The 21,508-nt window shown below is 39.2% G+C and overlaps 1 protein-coding gene across 1 annotated transcript in view; it reads left to right on the top strand.

The window, feature by feature from the left end:
• LOC102861267 (protein spire homolog 1-like) overlaps positions 1-21,508 on the top strand; it is a 508,352-nt gene that overhangs the window by 157,625 nt on the left and 329,219 nt on the right. The window contains 1 exon segment of the mRNA XM_006897017.1: positions 12,445-12,678. Within this exon segment, the coding sequence (XP_006897079.1) occupies positions 12,550-12,678 (129 nt within the window). The 5' untranslated portion in view covers positions 12,445-12,549.

Genomic DNA, 21,508 nt, shown 5'->3' with positions numbered 1-21,508 from the left:
GGTTGGCGCAGGATAGAGCAGGGTTTAGGGCTGTTGTGCATAGGGTCGCTATGAGTCGCAAACGACTCGACGGCACATAACAACAACAACAACAGCAGCATTCTTTATACTTTACTGTTATGCATGTTTCCATTTCTTTAAACACATCTGTATTGTTTAGTTTTAGGAGTATTTATGAAGAATAAGATATTGTTGTTGTTCAGTGTCATCTAGTCAACTGTGACTCACAGTAGCCATGTGTCCAGCACATGTAAACCTTGCCCAATCCTTCACCATCCTCACAATCTCCATTGCTTCATGTGAATGTGTTCTTAAGCTCTCTCTCTTTCTGTGTGTGTGTGTGTGTGATCTCATTGCCATTGTCAGACTCATACTTGACCTTCTCACGGGTTTTCATAGACTGTACATGGCTTGTCTTTCTCCCACGGATCTGCTGGTGGATTTGACCAGAAGGGACAGTGCATTTGGGTTAGTAGTACACTCCCTGTGGACTGCACCACCAGGCAAAAACACAAACAGAAAAAAACCACCCCCAAATAAAGGGATAGATGCCATAAAAATGATAAATGTTTCTTCATCAGAAGATGTTAGCAAAGAGTAAAAGAAGTTACCAGTAAGGGGGGGGATTATCTTTAGAATCTGTACATACATATATATTTTAATTTTTGTATTTTGCTCTTTGTGCTTTTGTTACTATATTCGATAACTCACCATTAAAAGCTAGACTGAAGAGTTCTGTGCTTCTGTTTTCCTCTTAAGATTTTCATGATTTTATTTTCATAGTCGGGTGCTTAATCCATTAAATAAATAGCATCCTAATTAAACTGCTATGCAACCTACCAGTGTCCAACCTACCAAACAGGTTTATTTGCAGTCAGTTAAGCATGGTACTTGGGAGTTAGAACCATAAACAAATGCTTACTGTTCAGTTGATTCTGACTGATGGTGAAAACCCATTTTATCTTTGTTGTAGTTGTTGTTATATGCTATTAAGTTGTCTGTGACTAATAGCAACCCTATATGTAATAGAGCTGAACTCTGCCCTATCTTGAGCCAGTCTCACTGTTTCTGACACACCTATCCCATTACTCCAGTTCCTGTGTCAATCTATCTCATCCAGGATCTTCCTCTTCTGTTCTGTCCTTCCATCCCTTCTAAGCATGATGTCCTTTTCCAGGGACTGGTCCCTTTTGGCTACATGCCAAAGTATATGAACTGGACCTTCAAATTCCTTGCCTTTAAGGAGTCAGTCAGGTTTTTTTCTCTCCAAGACAGACCTATTTGTTTTCTTAGTAGTCCATGGTATGTTCAAGACTCTTTTCCAGCACTACAACTCAAAGGCATCACTTCTTCTGTCATTCCTAATCATTGCCCAGCATTCTGGTACATAGCAAGTAATTGTGAAGACCATGGCTTGAATCAGACACATCTTAATCTCCAGACTGGTATAGTTGCTCTTTTGAAGCGGTCCCAAGAACAGTTTTTCTGGGGCAGTTCATCTTTTGATGTCTTGACTGCTGGTGTTGATTATGGGTCTGATTATAGTGTTGATTGTGGAGCCAAGCAAACTGAAGTTGTTAACAACCTCAGTCTCTTCTCCATCTATCATGGTGCTCCCAGTTGGCCCAGTGGTGAGAAGGTTTGTCTTCTTGATGTTGACCTTCAGTCCATATTGTTGACTACAGACAGTCCTTGACCTTCTGCAATAAGTGCTTCAAGTCCTCCTCTGTTTCAGCAAGCAAGGCTGTGTCATCTACATAATGTATATGAATCTTCCTCCAATCCTGATGCCACATTCTGCCTCATAAAGTCTAGCTTCCCAAAGGCTCTGTTTCACATATAAATTGAAAAGATATGGATACAGGACATGTCCTTACACATTCCTTTCCTGATTTTAAACCATGAAGTATTTCCTTGCTCTTTTCTGAGGACTGCTTCCTGGTTCAAGTATAGGTTTGCATGAGCACACCAAATGTTTTGGAATTCCCATTCTTCTCCAAGTCCACCACAGTTGGTTGTGACCCACTCACTCAAACACTTTGTATAATCAGTGAAACATAGACATTATTATTTTTTAAAAAATTTGTATTATTATTATTATTTCATTTTATGAACATTTACAGAGACTTTAGATTTCCATTCATTCATTGTTGCACTTTCCTCCCTGTCCACCCTTCCCCTCCCCTCCAGTTTGTTCTTCTCTTTGAATAAACGAAAAATTCTTTCATTTTATGCAACCCCTCCCTCCAAGTCCACTCCACTATGCAGCCTTCATTCTGGACTCATGTCATGACAATAATGTTGTTGTTGTTGATGCCTTTGAGCTGTGGTGCTGGAGAAGAGTATTGAATGTACCATGGACTGCCAAGAAAACAAACAGATTTATCCTGGAGAGGGTTAAACCAGGCTGCTCCATGGAGGCAAGGATTCTGGGTCTTTCTCTGACATACTTTGGACATGTAAGGAGGGACAGGCCCTTGGAGAGGGACATCATACTTGGGAGGGTGGAAGGACGGCGCAAGAGGGGAAGACCCTCAGTGAGGTGGATTAATTCAGTGATTGGGGTAATCGGGATGGGTGTGTCAGAGGCAGTGCGATTGGCACAGGATAGAGCAGGGTTTAGGGCTCTTGTACTTAGGGTCACTATGAGTCACAAGCTCCAAGGAGCAGCCTGGTTTAACCTTCTCCAAGGTGAATCTGTTTGTTTTCTTAACAGTTTATGGTACATTGAATACTCTTCTCCAGCACCACAGCTTAAGGGCATCAATTCTCCTTCTATCCTTCCTAGTCATTGTCCAACTCTCTAATGCATAACAAGTGATTGCAAAGACCATCGTCTGTATCAGACACACCTTAGCCTCCAGAGTGACACCATTGCTCTTCAGTACCCTGGAGAGGTCTCTAACAGCAGACTTTCCCATCGCAATGCGATTTTTGATTTCCTGGCTACTGGTGCCAAGAGTGTTGACCATGGAGCCAAGCAGACTAAAGTTGTTAACAATCTCAGTCTCTTCACCATCCATTCTGATGGTCCAGTCATGAGAATCTTTGTCTTCTTGACATTGAGCTTCAATCCATACTGAAGGCTACAGTCCTTGATCTTCTGCAGCAAGCATTTTAGGTCCTCCTCAGTTTCAGCAAGCAGGGTTGTGTCATCTGCATAAGACAGATTGTTAATAGATCTTCCACCAATCCTGACGCCACACTTCTCCTCATAGAGCCCAGCCTCTTGGATAATCTGTTATGCATACAGGTTGAATAGGTATGGAAATAGGACACATCCCTGGAGTACACCTTTCCCAATTTTGAACCATGCAGTGTTTCCCTACTGTCTTCTGACATGACAATGATACGTAATCATATATACCTTTTAAACAGTTCTCTCTCCTCTGTTTCAATGCATATACATAATTTATCCCATCTTTCTCAGTCTCTCCCCTAGCCCCTATGACAGTCTCATTTTACAACAGTGGCACTATGCAGTATTTGTCCTTTTGTGACTGAGATATTTCAATCATGATCATAATGTTCTCCAGGATCATACATTTTGAATAATATTTCATTAGTTCCTTGTTTTTCAATACAGCATAGTTTTCCATTGTGTGAATATACCACAGCTTCTCTATCCATTTGTTTGTTGGTGGACACTTAGGTTGTTTCCCACTCCTTGCTATTGTGAACAAAGCCACAATAAACATGGATGTGCATATATTTTCTTGGGTGGCGATTATGGTTTCTTTGGGGTATATTCCCAGAGGTGGAATTGCTGTGTCAAATGGTATTTCTGTTTGCAACTTTCTGAGAAAGCACAGTACTGCCTTCCATAATGGCTGCACCATTTTACACTCCCACCAACAGTGAATAAGGGTTCCAGTTTCTCCACAACCTCTCTAGCATTTGTTGTTTGCTGTTCTGTTAAATTTTGGTATTCTGACTGGGGTGAGATGATATCTCATAGTTGTTTTGATTTGCATTTGTTAGAGCTAGGGATTTTGAACATTACCTCATGTGTTTGTTGGCCATCTGAATGTCTTCTTTGGTGAAGTATCTCTTCATATCTTGTACCCATTTTTCAATTGGGTTATTTACCTTTATCTTGTTGTGAGTATTTTATAAATTCTAGATATCAGTCCCTTATCTGACATGTCATTACCAAGTACTTTTTTCCAGTCTGTGGCTTCTCTTTTTTACCCTGTTGGAGAAGTTTTTGGATGTGCATTGGGATTTGATTCTTAAAAGGTCCCTTTCATCCATTATGATGATCTATATCCAATTATAGATTTTTCAGGATGCTTGCAAGACTGTTGATGTTGTGGATTAGGATGTCTAGAGTTCTTCCAATCTTTTCTTTAATGACATTTATAGTCATTGATTTTAGTCCTAGTTCTATGATCCACCTTGAGTTGCTTTTTGTGTACAGAGTGAATTGTGTATCTTGCTTGAGTTTTCTGCAAATAGTTTTCCAATTTTGCCAACACCATTTGTTAAAAAGGCTGTCATTTCCCGTAGAGATTATTCTGGTACTCTGCTTTCAGCTAAGATCCAGCTAGCTGACATTGATGATAATATCTCTGGTGCCTCGGCCTCTTCTAAACCCAGCCTGCATTTTTGGTAGTTCTCTGTTGATTTACTGTTCCAGTCATTTTTGAATAAGCAGATCAGAAAATTGAAAGGGCCGAACTAGCTCAGCATTTCTTAAGCTGAAGGAATTGAAGAACAAATTCAAACCTCAAGTTGCAATACTTTAGGATGCTTTGGGCAGAATATTAAATGACCCAGGAAGCATTAAAAGAAGATGGAAAGAGTATACAGAGTCATTGTACCAAAAGAAATTGGTGGACAGAGAAGAATTTAATGAAACAACATATGAGCAGGAGCCTGTGGTCATAAAGGAAGAAGTTCAAGCTGCTCTGAAAGCATAGACAAAAAACACTGCCCCCGGAATTGATGGCATATCAATTGATACATTTTAACAAACTGATGCTGCCTTGGGTGTGCTCACCAAGTTGTGCCATGAAATCTGAAGGAAAACCACTTGGCCTAGTGACTTGAGATCTATATTTTTTCCCATTCCAAAGAAAGGTGATCTGACAGAGTGTAGAAATTATCAAACAGTATCATTGGTATCACATGGAAGCAAGATTCTGCTGAAGATTATCCAAAAACTACTGGAACAGCACATCAACAGAGAACTGCCTGAAGTGCAGGCTGGATTTGTTCTTTGTGCATGTTGTTAGGAGGGAGCAATCCTTAGAAAGGGACATCATTCTTGGAAAGTTGGAGGCTTAGAAAAAAGAATTAAGACCCTGAACAAGATGGTTAGACGTAGTGACTATAACAGTGGGCTAAAATATTAGAATAGCACAGGACAGAGCCAAGTGTAGATGTGATGTTCATAGTGTTATTACAGGTTGTGATCAACTTGACAGCACCTAAACCACAGCAATAACATGTTACTCAGTATTTTATGAATTTTTGCTTACTTTTTAGTGATGCCATTTGCCAATTCTTTAATTATTCATTTGTTGATAGACACTTGGGCTCTTTTTAGCTCTTTGCTCGTGTAAATAATGTTAGAGTATGAACATGGGTGTGAGCATGTCAATTTGTATCACAGCTCTTTGTTTCTTGGAGATTTATTCCTAGTATTGAGAGTGCTCGATCAAGAGATATTTATTTCTATGGAAGTGTCAAACAGCTTTCCAAAGTCGTACCATTTTATGTTTCCACTAGCAGTATGTTACAGTTTTCAGCTGTTCACACCCTTGCCCTCCTGTTTTGTCCACTGTCTTATGAATATTGATATTTTTGCTGTAGTGTGATAGTATAATTTTAATTTGCATATCTCCAACAGTGTATGATCTTGTGCAGTCCTTCATGTGTGTTTGCTGTCTGAACCTCTCCTTTGTGCAGTGTCTATCAATACTCTTTACCCAGTTTGCAATTGGGTTGTTTGTCTTTTTCTTGTCGAACTGTTGAAGTTTTCTGTAGTTTTAAAAATGAGACCCTTGTCGCATGCGTAAGTGCCAAAGAGTGAGTTGTCTTTTTACTCTTTTGGAGATGTTTTGGATACAATGATTTAATTTTTAGGAGGGCCCACTTGTTTAGTTCATCCTCTGCTGATGATACATTTTCAGATATACTTCATAATTGATTTATGCCATTGCATGGTTGATTTTTATTGTCTTATGCTTACCACACAGGTCCTTGACCCATCTTGAGTTAATTTTTGCTGATAGTTTGGGATGTAAGTCTTGTTTGCCTTTTCTGCAAAAGAAACTTTTGCCAGCACCTTTTATCTCTTTGTCAAAATTCACAACATAGAGAGAGCTCTGTTGGCCTAGTGGACAGAAAGTTATGCTACCAAGCAGATTTTAATCTGCGGCCCTCAAGTCTGGTTTTAATTGTTTCTGGTCAGACATTCTTCTGAGTGGTATAGCACTGATCTGTCCATTTGCTGTACAGAGGAAACTCGCGGTTGCTGTGATGCGAAACACTGTGACACTGATGTGTCAAATGTGATAATGCTTACCCATGATGGACAGTATTTGGTGGAGCTCTCCGATTAAAACAAGCTTGGAAGTAGGAGTGGCATCCACTTCCAAAATAGCTTATCTTTGGAAACTCAATGAATGTGGGAAACGATGAAAGTTATACAAGTGTTCAGGTTTTTCATTTATAGGGTCACTATGAGTCGTCTACAACTCAGTGGCACTTAACAACAACAACAATGATGAATGGATTTATTTCTAAGTTTTGAATTCTATTCTTTCAGTCTATGTACCTGTCACTGTACCAGTACTAAGCCAATTTGATGACTGGATTTTAGATCTCTTATCAGCAATTGATGAACTACCAATTGATGTAATCTATCAAACAGATATAGCCATGCATTTGCATACCAGGCTGTACCAAGAAATCTGGAGGACAACTGCCTTGCCAGCTGACTGGACGAGATTCATATTTATTCCCATTCCCAGAATGTGGAAAATATTAAATAGTATCATATACAAGCAAAACCTTTCAGAAGATTAGTAAAAAATTACTGGAACAATATATTGTTGGAGAAAGGCCAGACATTGAAGCTGGATTTAGATGAGGCTATCAACAGGATTATCATTCGTGATGTCAGACCGATGTTGGCTGAAAGCAGAGAATACATGATGGGTGACTTTGTGTTTTATTGATAGTGCAAGAGTTATTTGACTGTTGTAGTTGTGTACTTTAGTGTCAGAATTGACCCATAGTGGAATTGACCCTCTGGTGGATTTTCACAGGCAGTTAATCGCATGGAAGGAGATTTCCCATCCTTCTCTTACAGAGCAGCTGGTGGCCTTGTATCTTGTGTCTTCAGGATTGCAGTGCAGCTTCTTGCCACTAGGCCATCAGAGATCACAATAAATTATGACTAGCAATGAGAAGAATAGGAGTCCCAGAACATTTAATTGTACCTGTGAAACCTAGAAACTGTTATCCAGACAGAGCGAGGAAACATTGCATGGGTCAAGATCAAGAAAGGTCTGTATCAGAGATATATCCTTGCAGAAGAGATCATTTGAGAAGCTGGACTTTATGAAGAATGTAACATCAGGATAGGAGAAAAACTCATCAACAACCTGTGATAGAGAGATGACATTACCAGGCTCACTGAAAGTAAGGAAGACTTGAAGCCCTTGCTGCAGGAGATTAAGGGCTACCACCGGCATTCAATATGGATTATACTACCAGACTATAGGCCACATTGTGGTAGAAGGAGAAAAGATCAAAGTTGTTAACAATTTCATCTTATGTAAGTCCACAGTCAATACTCTTGACACTAGCAGTCAAGAAATCAAAAGACAAGTTGCATTAGGAAAATCTGCTATTAGAGTACTAAATATCAAAGATATCCTTTTAAAGACTAAGGTGCAGCTGATCTAAGCTGTGGTCTTCTCAGTTGCTTGTTATACATCTGAAAGTTGGAAAATCACTTAAGGATGTTGTTGTTGTTATGTACCGTCGAGGCGCTTGTGACTCGTAGTGACCCTATATGTACAACAGCCCTAAACCCTGCTCTATCCTGTGCCAGTTGTACTGCCTCTGACACACCCATCCTTATTACCCCAGTCACTGAATCAATCCACCTCATAGAGGGTCTACCCCTCCTGAGCTGAAAAATTAATGTCTTTTACCTGTGGTGTTGGACACGAGTAGTGAATATCTCATGAATTGCTAGAAGAACACACAGATCTGTCCTGGAGAAAATGAAACCAGGGTGCTTCCTGGAGGCAAGGAGGGCGAAACTTCATCTCACATATTTTGAACATATTGTTAGAAGGGACCAGTTAGCTTAAGAGAGAAAGATGTTCAATATGATGGATTGATGCAATGACTTAATAATGTACTCAAGTGTGTTTGAGATGATGAGGATGGCACAGGATAGGAAGAGTTCAGATCTATTGTGCAAAGGGTCACTGTGTGTCATAGTCTACTTTATGGCAAACAACAGCAATAAATTTGGTTTTCTTCTTTGTTGTTGTTATGTTCTGTCGAGTTTCCTGCTATTTATAGCAACCCCGTGTGCAACAGCTCTGAAACCTGCCCTCCCCTGATCCAAGTCTCATTGCCTCTGACATATTTACCCTCATTACCCTAGTTACTGTATCACTTCGTCTCATCCAGGGTCTTCCTCGCCTGCATTTTCCTTCCACCCTTCTGTGCATGATGTCCTTCTCCAAAGATGAATCTTTCCTGGCCACGTGCCCAAAGTATGTGCGAGGGAGCTTCAAAATCCTAACCTCCAAGGAGAAACTTGATTTCATCATCTCCAAAACAGTTCTGTTATTCTTATTCATTGTCCAGCTCTTTGATGCATAACAAGTAATTGTGAAGACCATGGCCTGGATCAGGCACACGTTAGTCTTTAGTAGTGCTGTACTTATCTTGGATTTCTTTATTTTCAATCTCTTTGGGGGGGAAAAAGATCATCAGATATGGATGAGGATTGCATTATATTTGTAGATTGCTTTTGGTAGTATACCATTTTAAAAATGTTAAGTCTTCCAATCTATGAACATTGTATGCTATTCCATTTATATAGGTCTTTTGCATTTTTTTGTAGGAGTGTTGTTGTTGTTTTTTTTTAAAATGGCTCTTTTCAGTTTATTGCATGAAAGTGTTACACTAGTCCAAGTTAAAAGTGGACCCCAAATGGTTACATTATACAAGCTGTGAAGTTTTAAACTTGTGACAAGGGACAGAAGGGAAAATTTCTACTCATTGCAAGGAAATCCTCACTTAAGCTTCAGTGAGCCACAAGCACTTAAAACCCATGAACCTTCAGCTGACCGTCCTTAGCCAGTCCAGTCTCTACAAGGAACTGGCATATGTTCTTGCATTGGTCACCCTGTAGCTGAATTACTTCTCCATATTCTGGGTGCTGAATTGCAGTACCATTTCAGGTAAACTTCTTAAATGCCTTCACTAGTTTCTTTTTATTTTAATCATCAGTGATCTCTTGGATATTTGTAAGGGTCTTCCTGCCATTTCTTGTTGAATTCTTATATGGATATAATCCTCAGTCCCAGTGGGAAGCAGGTCACCACCCTTACTTGTATCAGCAAAGGGGTAGAAAGAGTGGAGGTTCTGGATAGCGGACGTATGATATGATTCCTTTTCCTCAGTGGAAACAGCCTGCAGAAGGTAGTGTCGGGAGAAGGCGTGCAGAGCAAACGAGTGTCAGGAAGCAAGAGGGCTCGAGGGGGAGGCAGCTGAGTTCTCAGCAGCAGCTAAGTGATTGAGTGTAGGAGCGTTTTGTAGTTTCCTTTTCCACAAAAGGAGGTTTTATACACAGACAGAATCAGGCTTGGAAAGTTAACAAGGATGAGTAGGGAAGGAGAGGGAAGTAAAAATTAATAGATGAGTTAAGGGAAAGGCTATATACAGTAAAGGCCTGATTATACATGGTAAGAAATAATTTATGAATACATTGTAATTAATATTTTAAAATAAATTTTCTATGAATGATTGAATGGAAGCTCACTATGATTTCTCTCCTAATTGGCCTGGCTAGGATAGATGTGTCTGCCATTTTAGGAGGTGGTTGTAACTTAGTAGCTAGTCAGATAGGGCTAGTGTGACGTGATCCTTACCACTGACCTGAAATGCCCAAGAATTGCACACTTGTAGAGGTTATACTCTCCAAATGTGGCCATGACATATGCCAGGCAAAGGCACCCAATAAGAGGCAAGGTCCTCAGCAGAACATGGTACCCCCACTATACAACCTTCATTCTAGACTCTTGTCATAAACATATATTGCTTTTAAACTGTTCTCTCCCACATCTGTTTCAATGCAGTATACATAATTTATCCACTTTTTCAGTCTTAACCCAACCCTGATGTCAGTCCCGTTCTACAACAGTAGCACTATGCAGTATTTGTCCTTTTGTGACTGAGATATTTCACTCAGCATAATGTTCTCCAGAGTCTCCCATTTTGAATAATATTGCATGAGTTCCTTGTTTTTCAATGCTGCATAATATTCCATTGTGTGACTATACCAGAGCTTCTCTATCCATTTATTTGTTGATGGGCACTTAGGTTGTTTCCAACTCTTTGCTATTGTGAACAAAGCCACAATAACATAGGTGTGCATACATCTGCCTGGGTGGCAGTTATGGTTTCTTTAGGGTATATTCCCAGTAGTGGAATTGCTGGGTCAAATGGTATTTCTATTTGCAACTTTTTGAGAAAGCGCCCTACAGCCTTCCATAGTGGTTGCACCATTTTACACTGCCACCAACAGTGAATAAGGGTTCCCATTTCTCCACAACCTCGCCAGCAATTGTTGTTTGCTGCTCTGTTAAATTTTGCTATTCTGACTGGGGTGAGATGATATCTCATAGTTGTTTTGATTTGCATCTCTCTAAGATCTAGGGATTTTGAGCATTTCTTCATTTATTTGTTGGCCATCTGAATTTCTTTTTGGTGAAGTATCTCTTCATATCCTGTGCCCATTTTTCAATTGGGTTATTTACCTTTATCTTGTTGTAGTGCTCAAGTATTTTATAAATTCTAGATATAAGTCCCTTATCTGACATGTCATTACCAAATATTTTTCCCCACACTGTGGTCTTCCTTTTCACTCTGTTGGAGAAGTTTTTAGAAGTGCATAGGGATTTGATTCTTAGAAGCTCCCATTCATCTATTTTATCCTCTCCTGGTTGTAGAATTTTCAGGATCAGAGATCACTTTTTAACACATTACTTAAAAAAAGAAAAAGCAGACACAGTTTATTAGAAAATTCCCTTTAATTATGTGGCTTAATTATTACTTTATTTCTAGCTGTATACAAAGAAGTTTTAAATTCAATGAAACATGTGTATATGGATTAGAATATATATGTATTTTCTTAGGCTTAAATGAATTGCTACCAATAATGAAATTTTCAGTCTTAGATTTTTTGGACATCTGTACAATGCCTAATTAGGTGAACATTGGTATAAGTATTAGTGGATAGCTAATGTTTCTGAACAATTTCTTTTCTCATCTCTCATTTCCTTTAAGTTGAAGCTGATTCCCCAGTGAGTGTAGAGGCTGTAAATTGTACAGGAGAAGATTGTCCTTCTTTGACCACTGGTAGACTTGAACTTCCTGCATTTGAGTTGGCGACACAACTCCTTACACACTAGGTCACCTGAACTCTTAATTAGATAAACATTGGCATATATTTTTGGAAGAGCTACATTACCAACTGTAACTTTTAAAAAGAGTATGTTTTAGAAATATGGAAAAACATCTGGGTTATTACCTTCCTCCCCATATGGATAGGAATTGTGTATTTCAGCATATTGTACCAACCTAAGAAAACATAAAAATGATAAAAAAGGATGTAAATATGTGTTAGGTACCAGTTTAAGGAAATCATGTAACACTTTCCATGTGAGTTACTTTTCAAAGTACAATAGAAACTTTTAAATATGTTTTCAACTCTAATTCGTCACAAGTTTCTATGATGGAATTGCTGTTATTAGATGCCATTGAGTTATCTATGACTCATAGTGAACCTGTGAATAACAGATCTGAACCTTACTCTATCCTGTGTCACCCTCACCATCTCTCATATGCTCCAGCCCATTGTTACACTCACTGTGTCAGTATCCTGTTGAGGGTGTTCTTCTCTTTCTCTGAACTCCTACTTTCCCTAGCATGTCTTTTTCCAAAGACTGACCCCCTTGTGACAACAGGTTTAAAGTATTTGAGATGAAGTTTCACCATCCTTGTCTCTAAAGAGTACCCTGGTTGTACTTCCTCCAAGATATATTTGTTCTTTTCACAGCCCATGGGATACTCAGCAGTCTCAGACCTAGTTTAAATATTATAAAAATTATTTTATGCCTTAGAGTTAGTTCTATAGAACTTAGTTATATCTATTAATTTCTCTCCCCTCCCCCATGTTTCTAGGTAATTGAGTCCTTGGGAATTATTATTTACAAAGCATTGGACTATGGCTTGAAAGAGAATGAAGAAAGAGAACTAAGTCCGCCTCTAGAGAAGCTCATTGATCTTATGGCAAATACAGTAGAAGCAGATGGCAGCAATGATGAAGGCTATGAGGCTGCAGAAGAAGGGATGGAAGACGAAGATGATAAAAACCAGAAAATCTCAGCTATTCGGTCATATAGAGATGTCCTAAAGGTAAAGCAACAGTTTACATAAGTCATTTATTTCAAAAGATCTTTTCTCTTCAGTGTCATTCTAGGTAAAGTTTGTCAATTTTACTGATGTTTCTAAAACTCCAACAGGGGAGTTTTGGTGGCCTAGTGAGTAAAGCTGCAACCCGGAGGCAGGCGGTTTGAATCTGCCACCTTCTCTGTAGGAGAAAGATGGGCCGTTTCCTCCTGTACAGTTTACAGAAAAATCTGATTGAGGGTCAGCTCTTGGTTGGTTCTAACTCAATAACAGTGAATTATGTTATTCAGTTTTTAAAAATCCAAACTTCTGATTGTATTTATTCTTTCTATTGTTTTCCTGTTTTGCTTATAATCTGCTCTAATCGCAGTGTTTCTTTCCTTTTTTTTTGGTAGGTTTGAGTTTAGTTTACCCTTCTCTTTCTAGTTCCTGGATTTGTTAGCTTTGGCTGTTGCCTTGAGAATGTCTTTTTTTCCATGTAAGCATTCATTACTCTAAGTTTGCTTTAAGTGCTGCTTTATCTTGCTTTAAATTTCATTTGGCTCTAGGAAATGTGTGAATTTTCTTGTGATTCTTCCTTCTACCGTTGGAGTTTAAAATATGTTCTTTAATTTCCATGTGCTTGAATATTTTTAACTTTTTAAAATATTTTGTTTATTCCTACTTCTCATTTCTAACTTTCAGTTAGAAGAAGATACTTTGTATGATATAAATATTTTTAAAATTTTCAAGATTTACTTTGTATCCTAAAATGTACTTTAACCTGATGTATCCATGTGTATTGCAATCTACTTGTATTGGGGTAGAATGTATATTTTGGGATAGAGTGTTCAGATATGTCTGTTAAACCTAGTTGTTTTATACTATTATTTAAGTTCTCTCTTTCCTTATTAATCTTTTTGGATATGATATCTAGTAATGAAAATTATACATTGAAAATTCAATTATTATTTTAGTGCTATCTCTTTTAACCTTCAGTCTTTGTATTATATATTTAGGTGTCTTGATAATGATGACATTGTTGTTAGGTACTATTGAGTTGGCTGTGACTCAGAGTGGCTTAATGAACAGCATTCTAAAACCCTGTCCTTTTCCGTGCCATCCTTGCTATCTCTGATATGCTTGAGCCCATTACTAAACTCACTCTGTCAGTCCACCTTGTTGAGGATCTTCATTTATTTTGCTAACCCTCCACCTTTCCCAGCATGATGTCTTTTTCCAAGGACTGGTACTTTCTGAAAACATGTCTAAAATATGATGAAGTTTTGCCATCCTTGACTCTAAACAGCACGTTAGTTACACTTCCTCAAAAATAGATTTGTTTGTTCCTTAATCAGTCCATGGGATATTCTATAACACAATTCAAAGGCAGTAATTCTTCTTAAGGGTTTTTTGTTTTTGTTCTGCCATGCTTAGATCATTCAATCCATTTACATTCACTATAATTACTAATAAGTTACTTTCTTCTGTAATTTTGTTAATTTTTTAATGTACCTCAGCCTTATTTCTCTTTGCCCTTAAGTACTGCTTTTTTTTGGGTGGTTTTTGTTGTTTTGTGGTTCCTAGTTTTATTTTACTGAACGTTTTTGGTTCCCTTATCTTGCCAATTTGAGTATATATTTTCTTGGTCATTATTACTTAAAACAAATGGATTGAGAAACTGTGACACATTCACATTGTAGAATACAATGATTTTGTAAAATACTGTATATCATGGGAGAGTCTAGAGAGCTTTATGCTGAGTGTACTCACTCATTCTCATAAGAACAAATACTGCAAAGCACCATTATTGTAAAAACAGAAGAATAACTTAGAAAGATGTACATATGCATAAATGTTCAAAAGGGAAAGGGGAGAAGGTAAAGGAAGCCAAAAAAGGGGAAGAGGTATATCAGTGGGACAGTAGAAGTTGTTATTGGTGGTGGGGAAGGAATAGGAAAGATTGAGTAGAAATTTGAAAAGATGAGTTGAAAATAAACATAGACAGTGATTAATTATATAAAATACAATGTATATGAATCATTGTAAAAAACACTGTATGTGAGTGAAATACAATGTAAATTAAAGATTTTATAAAACAATTTGTAGTAAGAAACACAATGTATGATTATCTGCAAACCAATAAAAATATGAAAATTTTTTTTCTAGAATTCTAGATTAAGTTAGGTCTGTCATGTTGTTGTTGTTGTTTTATACCATTGAGCTGCTTGTTACTCATAGCAACCCTATGTACAGTAGCCCTGAAACTTGCTCTACCCTGTACCAACCTTATTGTCTTTGACACACCTACCCTCATTACCCCAGTCACTGAATCTGTTCATCTCATCATGGGTCTTTCTCTCTTTCTCTGTCCTTTTACTCTTGCAAGCATGATGTCCCTCTCCAAGGACTGGTCCCTCCTTGCAACATGCCCGTAGTATGTCAGATAAAGCCTCAGAATACTTGTGTCCAAGGAGCAGCCTGGTTTCATCATCTCTTGGACAAACCTATTTATTTTCCTGGAAGTCCGTGGTATGTTCAATACTCTTCTTCAGCATCACAGCTCAAAAGCATCAATTCTCAATCATTCCTAGGCATTGTATAGCTTTCTGATACATAGAAATTAATTGCAGAGATCATGCCCTGAATCAGGCACACCTCAGTCTCCAGACTGACATCGTTGCACTTCAGTACTCTGGAGAGGTCTCTGACAGCAGACTTTCCCGATGCAATTTGTCATTTGATTTTCTGGCTGCTGGTACCAAGAGTGTTTTGTGGAGCCAAGCAAACTAAAGCAGTTAACAATCTTGATCTCTTCTCCATCTATCATGATGCTGTCAATTGGCCCAGTAGTGATAATCTTTGATCACTTAATGTTGCTTCCATCCATATTTATGGGTGCCATCCTTGACCTTCTGCAGCAAGCACTTCAGGTCCTCCTTAGTTTAAGCAAATGCAGGCAATACACCTGGATTTCACCTCATGTTATGTATAGGAATCAGATAGATTACATCTGTGGAAAGAACTGCTGGAGAAGCTCACTATCAGCTGTGAAAACTGGGCCAGGAGCTGATTGTGGAACAGACCACCAACTACTCATATACAAATTCAAGCTAAAGTTGAAATCCACAGGAACCAAAATTTGACCTTGAGTCTATCCCACTGGAATTTCAAAACCATCTTAGCAACAGATTTGAGGCCTTGAACACCAGTGAGTGAAGACCAGATGAGCTATGAGAGGATATCAAGAATATCATCCATGAAGAATGCAAAAGGTCATTACAGAGACAAAGGAGGAAAAAAAGATTAAGCTGGATGTCAGAAGGGACTCTGAATGTTGCACTAGAGCACTGAGAAGCCAAAGCAAAGGGAAGACATCAAGAAGTTAAGGGGCTGAGTAGAAGATTTCAAAAGGAAGACAAAGTATATGAAATGTGAAAAGAGCTGGAGTCAGAAAAACAAAAGGATCAAACTCTCTCACCATTTCTTAAGCTGAAAGAATTGAAGAACAGATTCAGGCTTTGAGTTTCAGTAGTTCAGGATGCTTTGGACAGAATATAAATTATATAGGAAGCATTAAAAGAAGATGGAAGGAGTATACAGAGTCACTGTACCAAAAGGAGTTGGCTGACACAGAATAATTTCTCAAAACAATGTATGCAAGAGCCTGTAGTGATGGAGGGAGAAGTTCAAGGTGCTCTGGAGGAGTTGACAAAAAATAAGGCCCCAGGAATTGATGGCATACCGATTGACATATTTAAGTGCACAGACGCTGCCCTGGATGCATGCACTCTCCCAACTGTGGCAAGAAATCTGGAGAACAACCACCTGGCCAACTGACTGGAAGATATACGTATTTGTTACCTTTCGAAAGAAAGGTGACCCGAGAGAGGTCTATCATAAGTAATGTAAAGTAAATCATAATGTTATCATAAGTAACGTAAAGAAATTTACCCTGTAGTATAATTTTATCTTTAATTTTTATATGATATTAAAACACATGAAGGACAAAACATCAAGCATGACTCTTTTGTTACTAGCCCTCATACTCACCACTGAATTTCTTTTTTTCAGGGATCTTTGTTGCATGTTCCATCGATTTTCAACTGAAAAAGTTGGTAGAAAGAATCTGTTTCCTCTTATTAGGCTCTGGTTGTTGGTACATATAATTGTATGATAGTGGTAAAGTAATGATGTCTTTCTAGGGACTAAGGTCATGATCCAGGCCATGGGCTTCACAGTTGCTTGCTCTGTATCAGAGAGCTGGCAGTGATTAAGGATTGCAGAAGAACAATCAATGCCTTTGAACTGAGGTGCTGTAGAAAAATATTGAACATAACATGGAATTCCAAGAGACAAAAATAGGTTTCTCTTGGAGAGGGTGAAACTAAGTTGCTCCTTGGTGGTAAGGATTTTGAAGCTCCATCTTTGTCATACTTTGTCCAACATACTTTGGACATGTTGCCAGGAGGAACAAGTCTTTGGAGAAGGACATCATGCTTGGAGGGATGGAGGGACAGTGCAATAGAAGAAGATCCTGCAAGAGTTGGATTGACAGAGTAACTGGGGCCATGCAGGTAGGTATGTCAGAGACAGTGAAAGGATATGACAGGGTTCAGAGCTATTGTAAAAAGAGCAAGGGACATGTGGGGACCACCATTATCAGGCCGACAACATCAGTAACACAAAACCAATTTCCATGAAGTCAGACATGTCCCTCACACTTCCATGCCTCCTACTATTCATCTCAACACCCATCTTACTGCTTGGCTGGGAGAAAAATCTGATGTGATGGCTCACAGACCATATTTGGGGAGTTGTTATGTGTCATCAAGTTGCCCATGACTCATGGCGACCCTATGTAAAACAACTCTGAAGCCTTCCCTAACCTGAGCCAGTTTCACTGACTCTTACACACCTACTCCAGTTTCCCCAGTTACTGTATCAATCCATCTCACTCCGGATCTTCCTCTCTTGTACTGTCCCTCCACCCTTCTGAGCATGAAATTTTTCTCCAAGGACCAGTCACTCCTGGTCACGTGCCCAAAGTATGTGAGACATAGATTCGAAATCTTAACCTCAAGGAGAAAAACTTGGTTTCACCCTTTCCAGGACAAATTTGTTTTCTTGGTAGTCCATGCTGTATTCAAGACTCTTCTCCAGCACCACAACTTAAAGACATTGATTCTTCTTCTGTCATCCTTAGACATTTTTCCAGCCCTCTGATGTAATAGTAATAGTGAAGACTATGGTACACCTTAGTCTCTAGACTAACATTGTTGCTTCTCAGTACTCTGGAGAGGTCTCTGACAGCATATTTTCCCAGTAAAATTCACCTTTTGATTTCCTGACTACTGGGGCCAGTGGTATTGATTGTGGGGCTGAACAAGCTGCTCTTGTAACAAACTCAGTCCCTTCTGCTGTGGCAAGAATCTTTCTTTTCTTGTTGAGCTGTAATCCATATTGAAGGCTATAGTCCTTAACCTTCCACAGCAAGGACTTCAGGTCTTCTTCATTTTCACAAGCAAGGTTGTGCCATCTGCATAATGTAGATTGGTGATGAGGCTTCCTCCGATTCTGATGCCATATATCATACAGCCCTCCTTGTACAGCCCAGTTTCCTGAATGATCTGTTCTTCATATAGATTGAAAAGAAGACAGGATGCATCCCTGTTGTACTCCTTTCCTAATTTTAAACCATGCAGTGTTTCTTTGTTCTGTTCTTAGGACTGCTTCCTGGTCAGAGTACAGAGTTCTCATGCGCACAACCAAACAATTCAGATTAATAACAAAATATAGTTCAAGACAGCTCCCAAAATATGCATGCAAGCACCTCAGCCTTGAGCCTTGTGGCTCTCAGTGTTCGCAAGTTCTCAATCCTGCCAATATTGCCTTACCTCCCTCCACTTCAATTGTCTGACAAAGTTCTCAGTCCTGCCAATACTGGCTCCCCCACAGCCTAAGGGCCCATCTCATATCCAGTTCTCCAATTCAGCCATCATCATTCCTGCTGCTGCCATTCCTACATTTCACTGGGTTGAGGGGAGGTCTCACTTTTATGACTAGGCAAAGAATTCCATTTCTTCTGGTGTGGGAAGAATTCATTTTGATGGGGGAAGAATTCCTTCGGTGCATTTGTGGGTGGGGGGAGAATTCTATTCTCTGCAGCTAGAGCTGTTCAATTTATTCCCGAGATTCTTGAGACTGGCCAATCTCTTGTGGAATGGTAGATAGTCCATTTGTGGATAAGCCAACCTGCCTCATTTGCATAGTCCTGCCCCTCCACATAGTCTTTTACACTGTAAAGGCAATATTGAAGATAAACTGCACAGGTTACAAGTGAATTTATGACAAATAACAACAAAAGCAATCTTAGTATTTGTTGTAGGGCTAATTGAGTGGATATGAATTTTCAGTTTCTGCTTCTCTGGTGATGTTTTAATTTTGCACAGTGACTATAACAACAGACTTGAGCATATCAGAGATGATGAAGATGGCACAGGATAGGGCAAGATTCAGAACTGTTGTCCATAAGATCACCGTGAGTCATAGTGGCATCCAACAATAACAACAACAACACAACAGCTTCCATTTTGAAGGATAGACTCACAGGGTGTAGTATTCTTACTTGATAGTTTTGGGATTTGTTGTTGTTGTTGTTAGGTGCTGTCAAGTCAAATATGACTCTTAGCAACCCTATGGATAAAAGATCTGAATCATGTTCTGTCCTGTGCTATCCTCATACTTCCTGACATCCAAGAGCCCATTGCGGCAATCACTGTGTCAATCTACCTGGTTGAGGGTCTTCCTTTCTCTTTATTGCTGACCCTTCATCCTTCCTAGCATCATGTCCTTCTCCAAGGACCTGCTCCTTCTCCTGCACCTCCTAGCAACATGCCCAAAGTATGTGAGGTGTAGCTTCTTCAGTCTTGCCTCCAAAGAGCACTCCTGCTGCACTCTCTCCAAGACATTCATATCTGTTTGTTTTCTTGGATGTCTTTGGGATGTTCAGTGCTCTTCACCACCACAGCTCAAAGGCTTCGATTCTTTTCCTATCATCCTTATTCCTTGTCCCTTTCTCAGATGCAAAGCAAGTAATCACAAAGACTATGGCCTGAATCAGACGCACCTTAGTCCTCAAACTGACATCATTACTCCTCAGTAGTTTTGGGGGGGTTCATAACTGCAGATTTTCCCAGTGTGATGCCTGTAGATCCAAGCAAGATGAAGCTATTGACAATTTCAATCTCCTCTCCATCCATCATGATGCTGCCTGTTGGTCCAGTGGTAAGAATCTTTGTTTTTGACATTGAGATTAGATCTATACTGAAGGCTGCATTTCTTTATCTTCTGCAACAAATGCTTCAAGTCTTCTTCACTTTCAGCAAGTAAGGTTGTGTCATCTGCATACCACACGTTATTGATGAGTCTCTTTCCAAACCTGATGCCACACTCCTCCTCATAAAGACCAGTTTCTCAGATAATTTGCTCAGCAGACAGATTGTATATGGAGAGAGAGTACAACCTTGGCGCACTCCCTTCCCAAGTCCAGCTGAATGTGGAAACTGTCAAACAATATCATTGATATCATATGCAAGCAACATACTACTAAATATTATTCAAAAGTCGCTGGAGCAGTACAAAAATAGGTAACTGCCAGAAGTTGAAGCAGGATTTAGACGAGACTGTGGCACCAGGGATATCACTGCTGATGTCAGATGGATCCTGGCTGAAAGTAAAAAATACTAGAAGAATGTCTGTTTGTGCTTTATTCACTTTGCAAAGGCATTTGACTGTGTGAATCATAACAAGTTGTGGCTGACATTGAGAAGAAAGGGAATTCCAGAGCACTTGATTATGCTCATGCGGAACATATACTTGGACCAGGAGGGTGTTGTACAAATGGAGCAGGGGAACACTGCGTGTTTTTTCACGTTAGGTATGTTAAATATATCATTCCATTACTTTCTGGCTTAATTGTGGCTTGGGAAAAAATTGGCACTTAATTTTATCTTTGTTGTCCATAGTGTCTTAGACAGAAGATTAATACAAGGTTTTAAACTGTTGTTCATAGGATCATTATGGTCATAGTGGACTGTAGAAGCACCTGCCAACAACAGTCTTATCTGTGTGTGTGTGTGTGTAACTGTGCATCTTCTACTACCTTCAAGATTCTTTTTCTATTTTGAGATCCTTATTATAATAGGAGGGAGCTCTGGTGCCTTAAAGGTAAGGAAATGCACTACCAACTCAAAGAAAAGTATGCAATGTGAATTCACCACCTGCTCAGTGGGAGAAAGATAGGCTGTCTCTTCCCATGCAATTTCTTGTTGCTAGGTGCTGTCGAGTATGACTTACAGTGACTCTGTGAATAACATAATTTAATCATATCCTATCCTTTGACATCTCTTCATAAGCTCTGACCCATTTGAGCTATTGCTGCTATCACTGTGTCAGTCCATCTCTTTGAGAGTTGTCTTTTCTTTTGCTACCCCTTCACATTTTAAAGCATTTTTCCTCTCCACCGAACATGTCTCCTAGCAGCGTGTTCAAAGTATGTGAGATGAAACTTTGCCATTCTTGCCTCCAAGGACCATTCAAGCTGCACTTTCTCCAAGACATTCCTGATTAGGCAGTCCATGGATTATTCTCCCAACACCACAGCTCAAAGCATCAATTCTCCTTCTGTCATCCTTATTCAGTGTCTAGCTTCAGATGATAAAGCAAAATATTACAATGAAATGTGCGAGGAGCTAGAGTCAGAAAATCAAAAGGGCCAAACTTGTTCAGCATTTCTTAAGCTCAAGGAACTGAAGAACAAATTCAAACCTTGAGTTGCTACAATCAAGGATGCTTT

The sequence above is a fragment of the Elephantulus edwardii genome, unplaced genomic scaffold (assembly GCF_000299155.1).
Source record: "Elephantulus edwardii isolate Elephantulus edwardi_28Jun2011 unplaced genomic scaffold, EleEdw1.0 scaffold00196, whole genome shotgun sequence".
NCBI lineage: Eukaryota > Metazoa > Chordata > Mammalia > Macroscelidea > Macroscelididae > Elephantulus > Elephantulus edwardii.
This window is presented reverse-complemented; position numbering and strand designations above follow the sequence as displayed.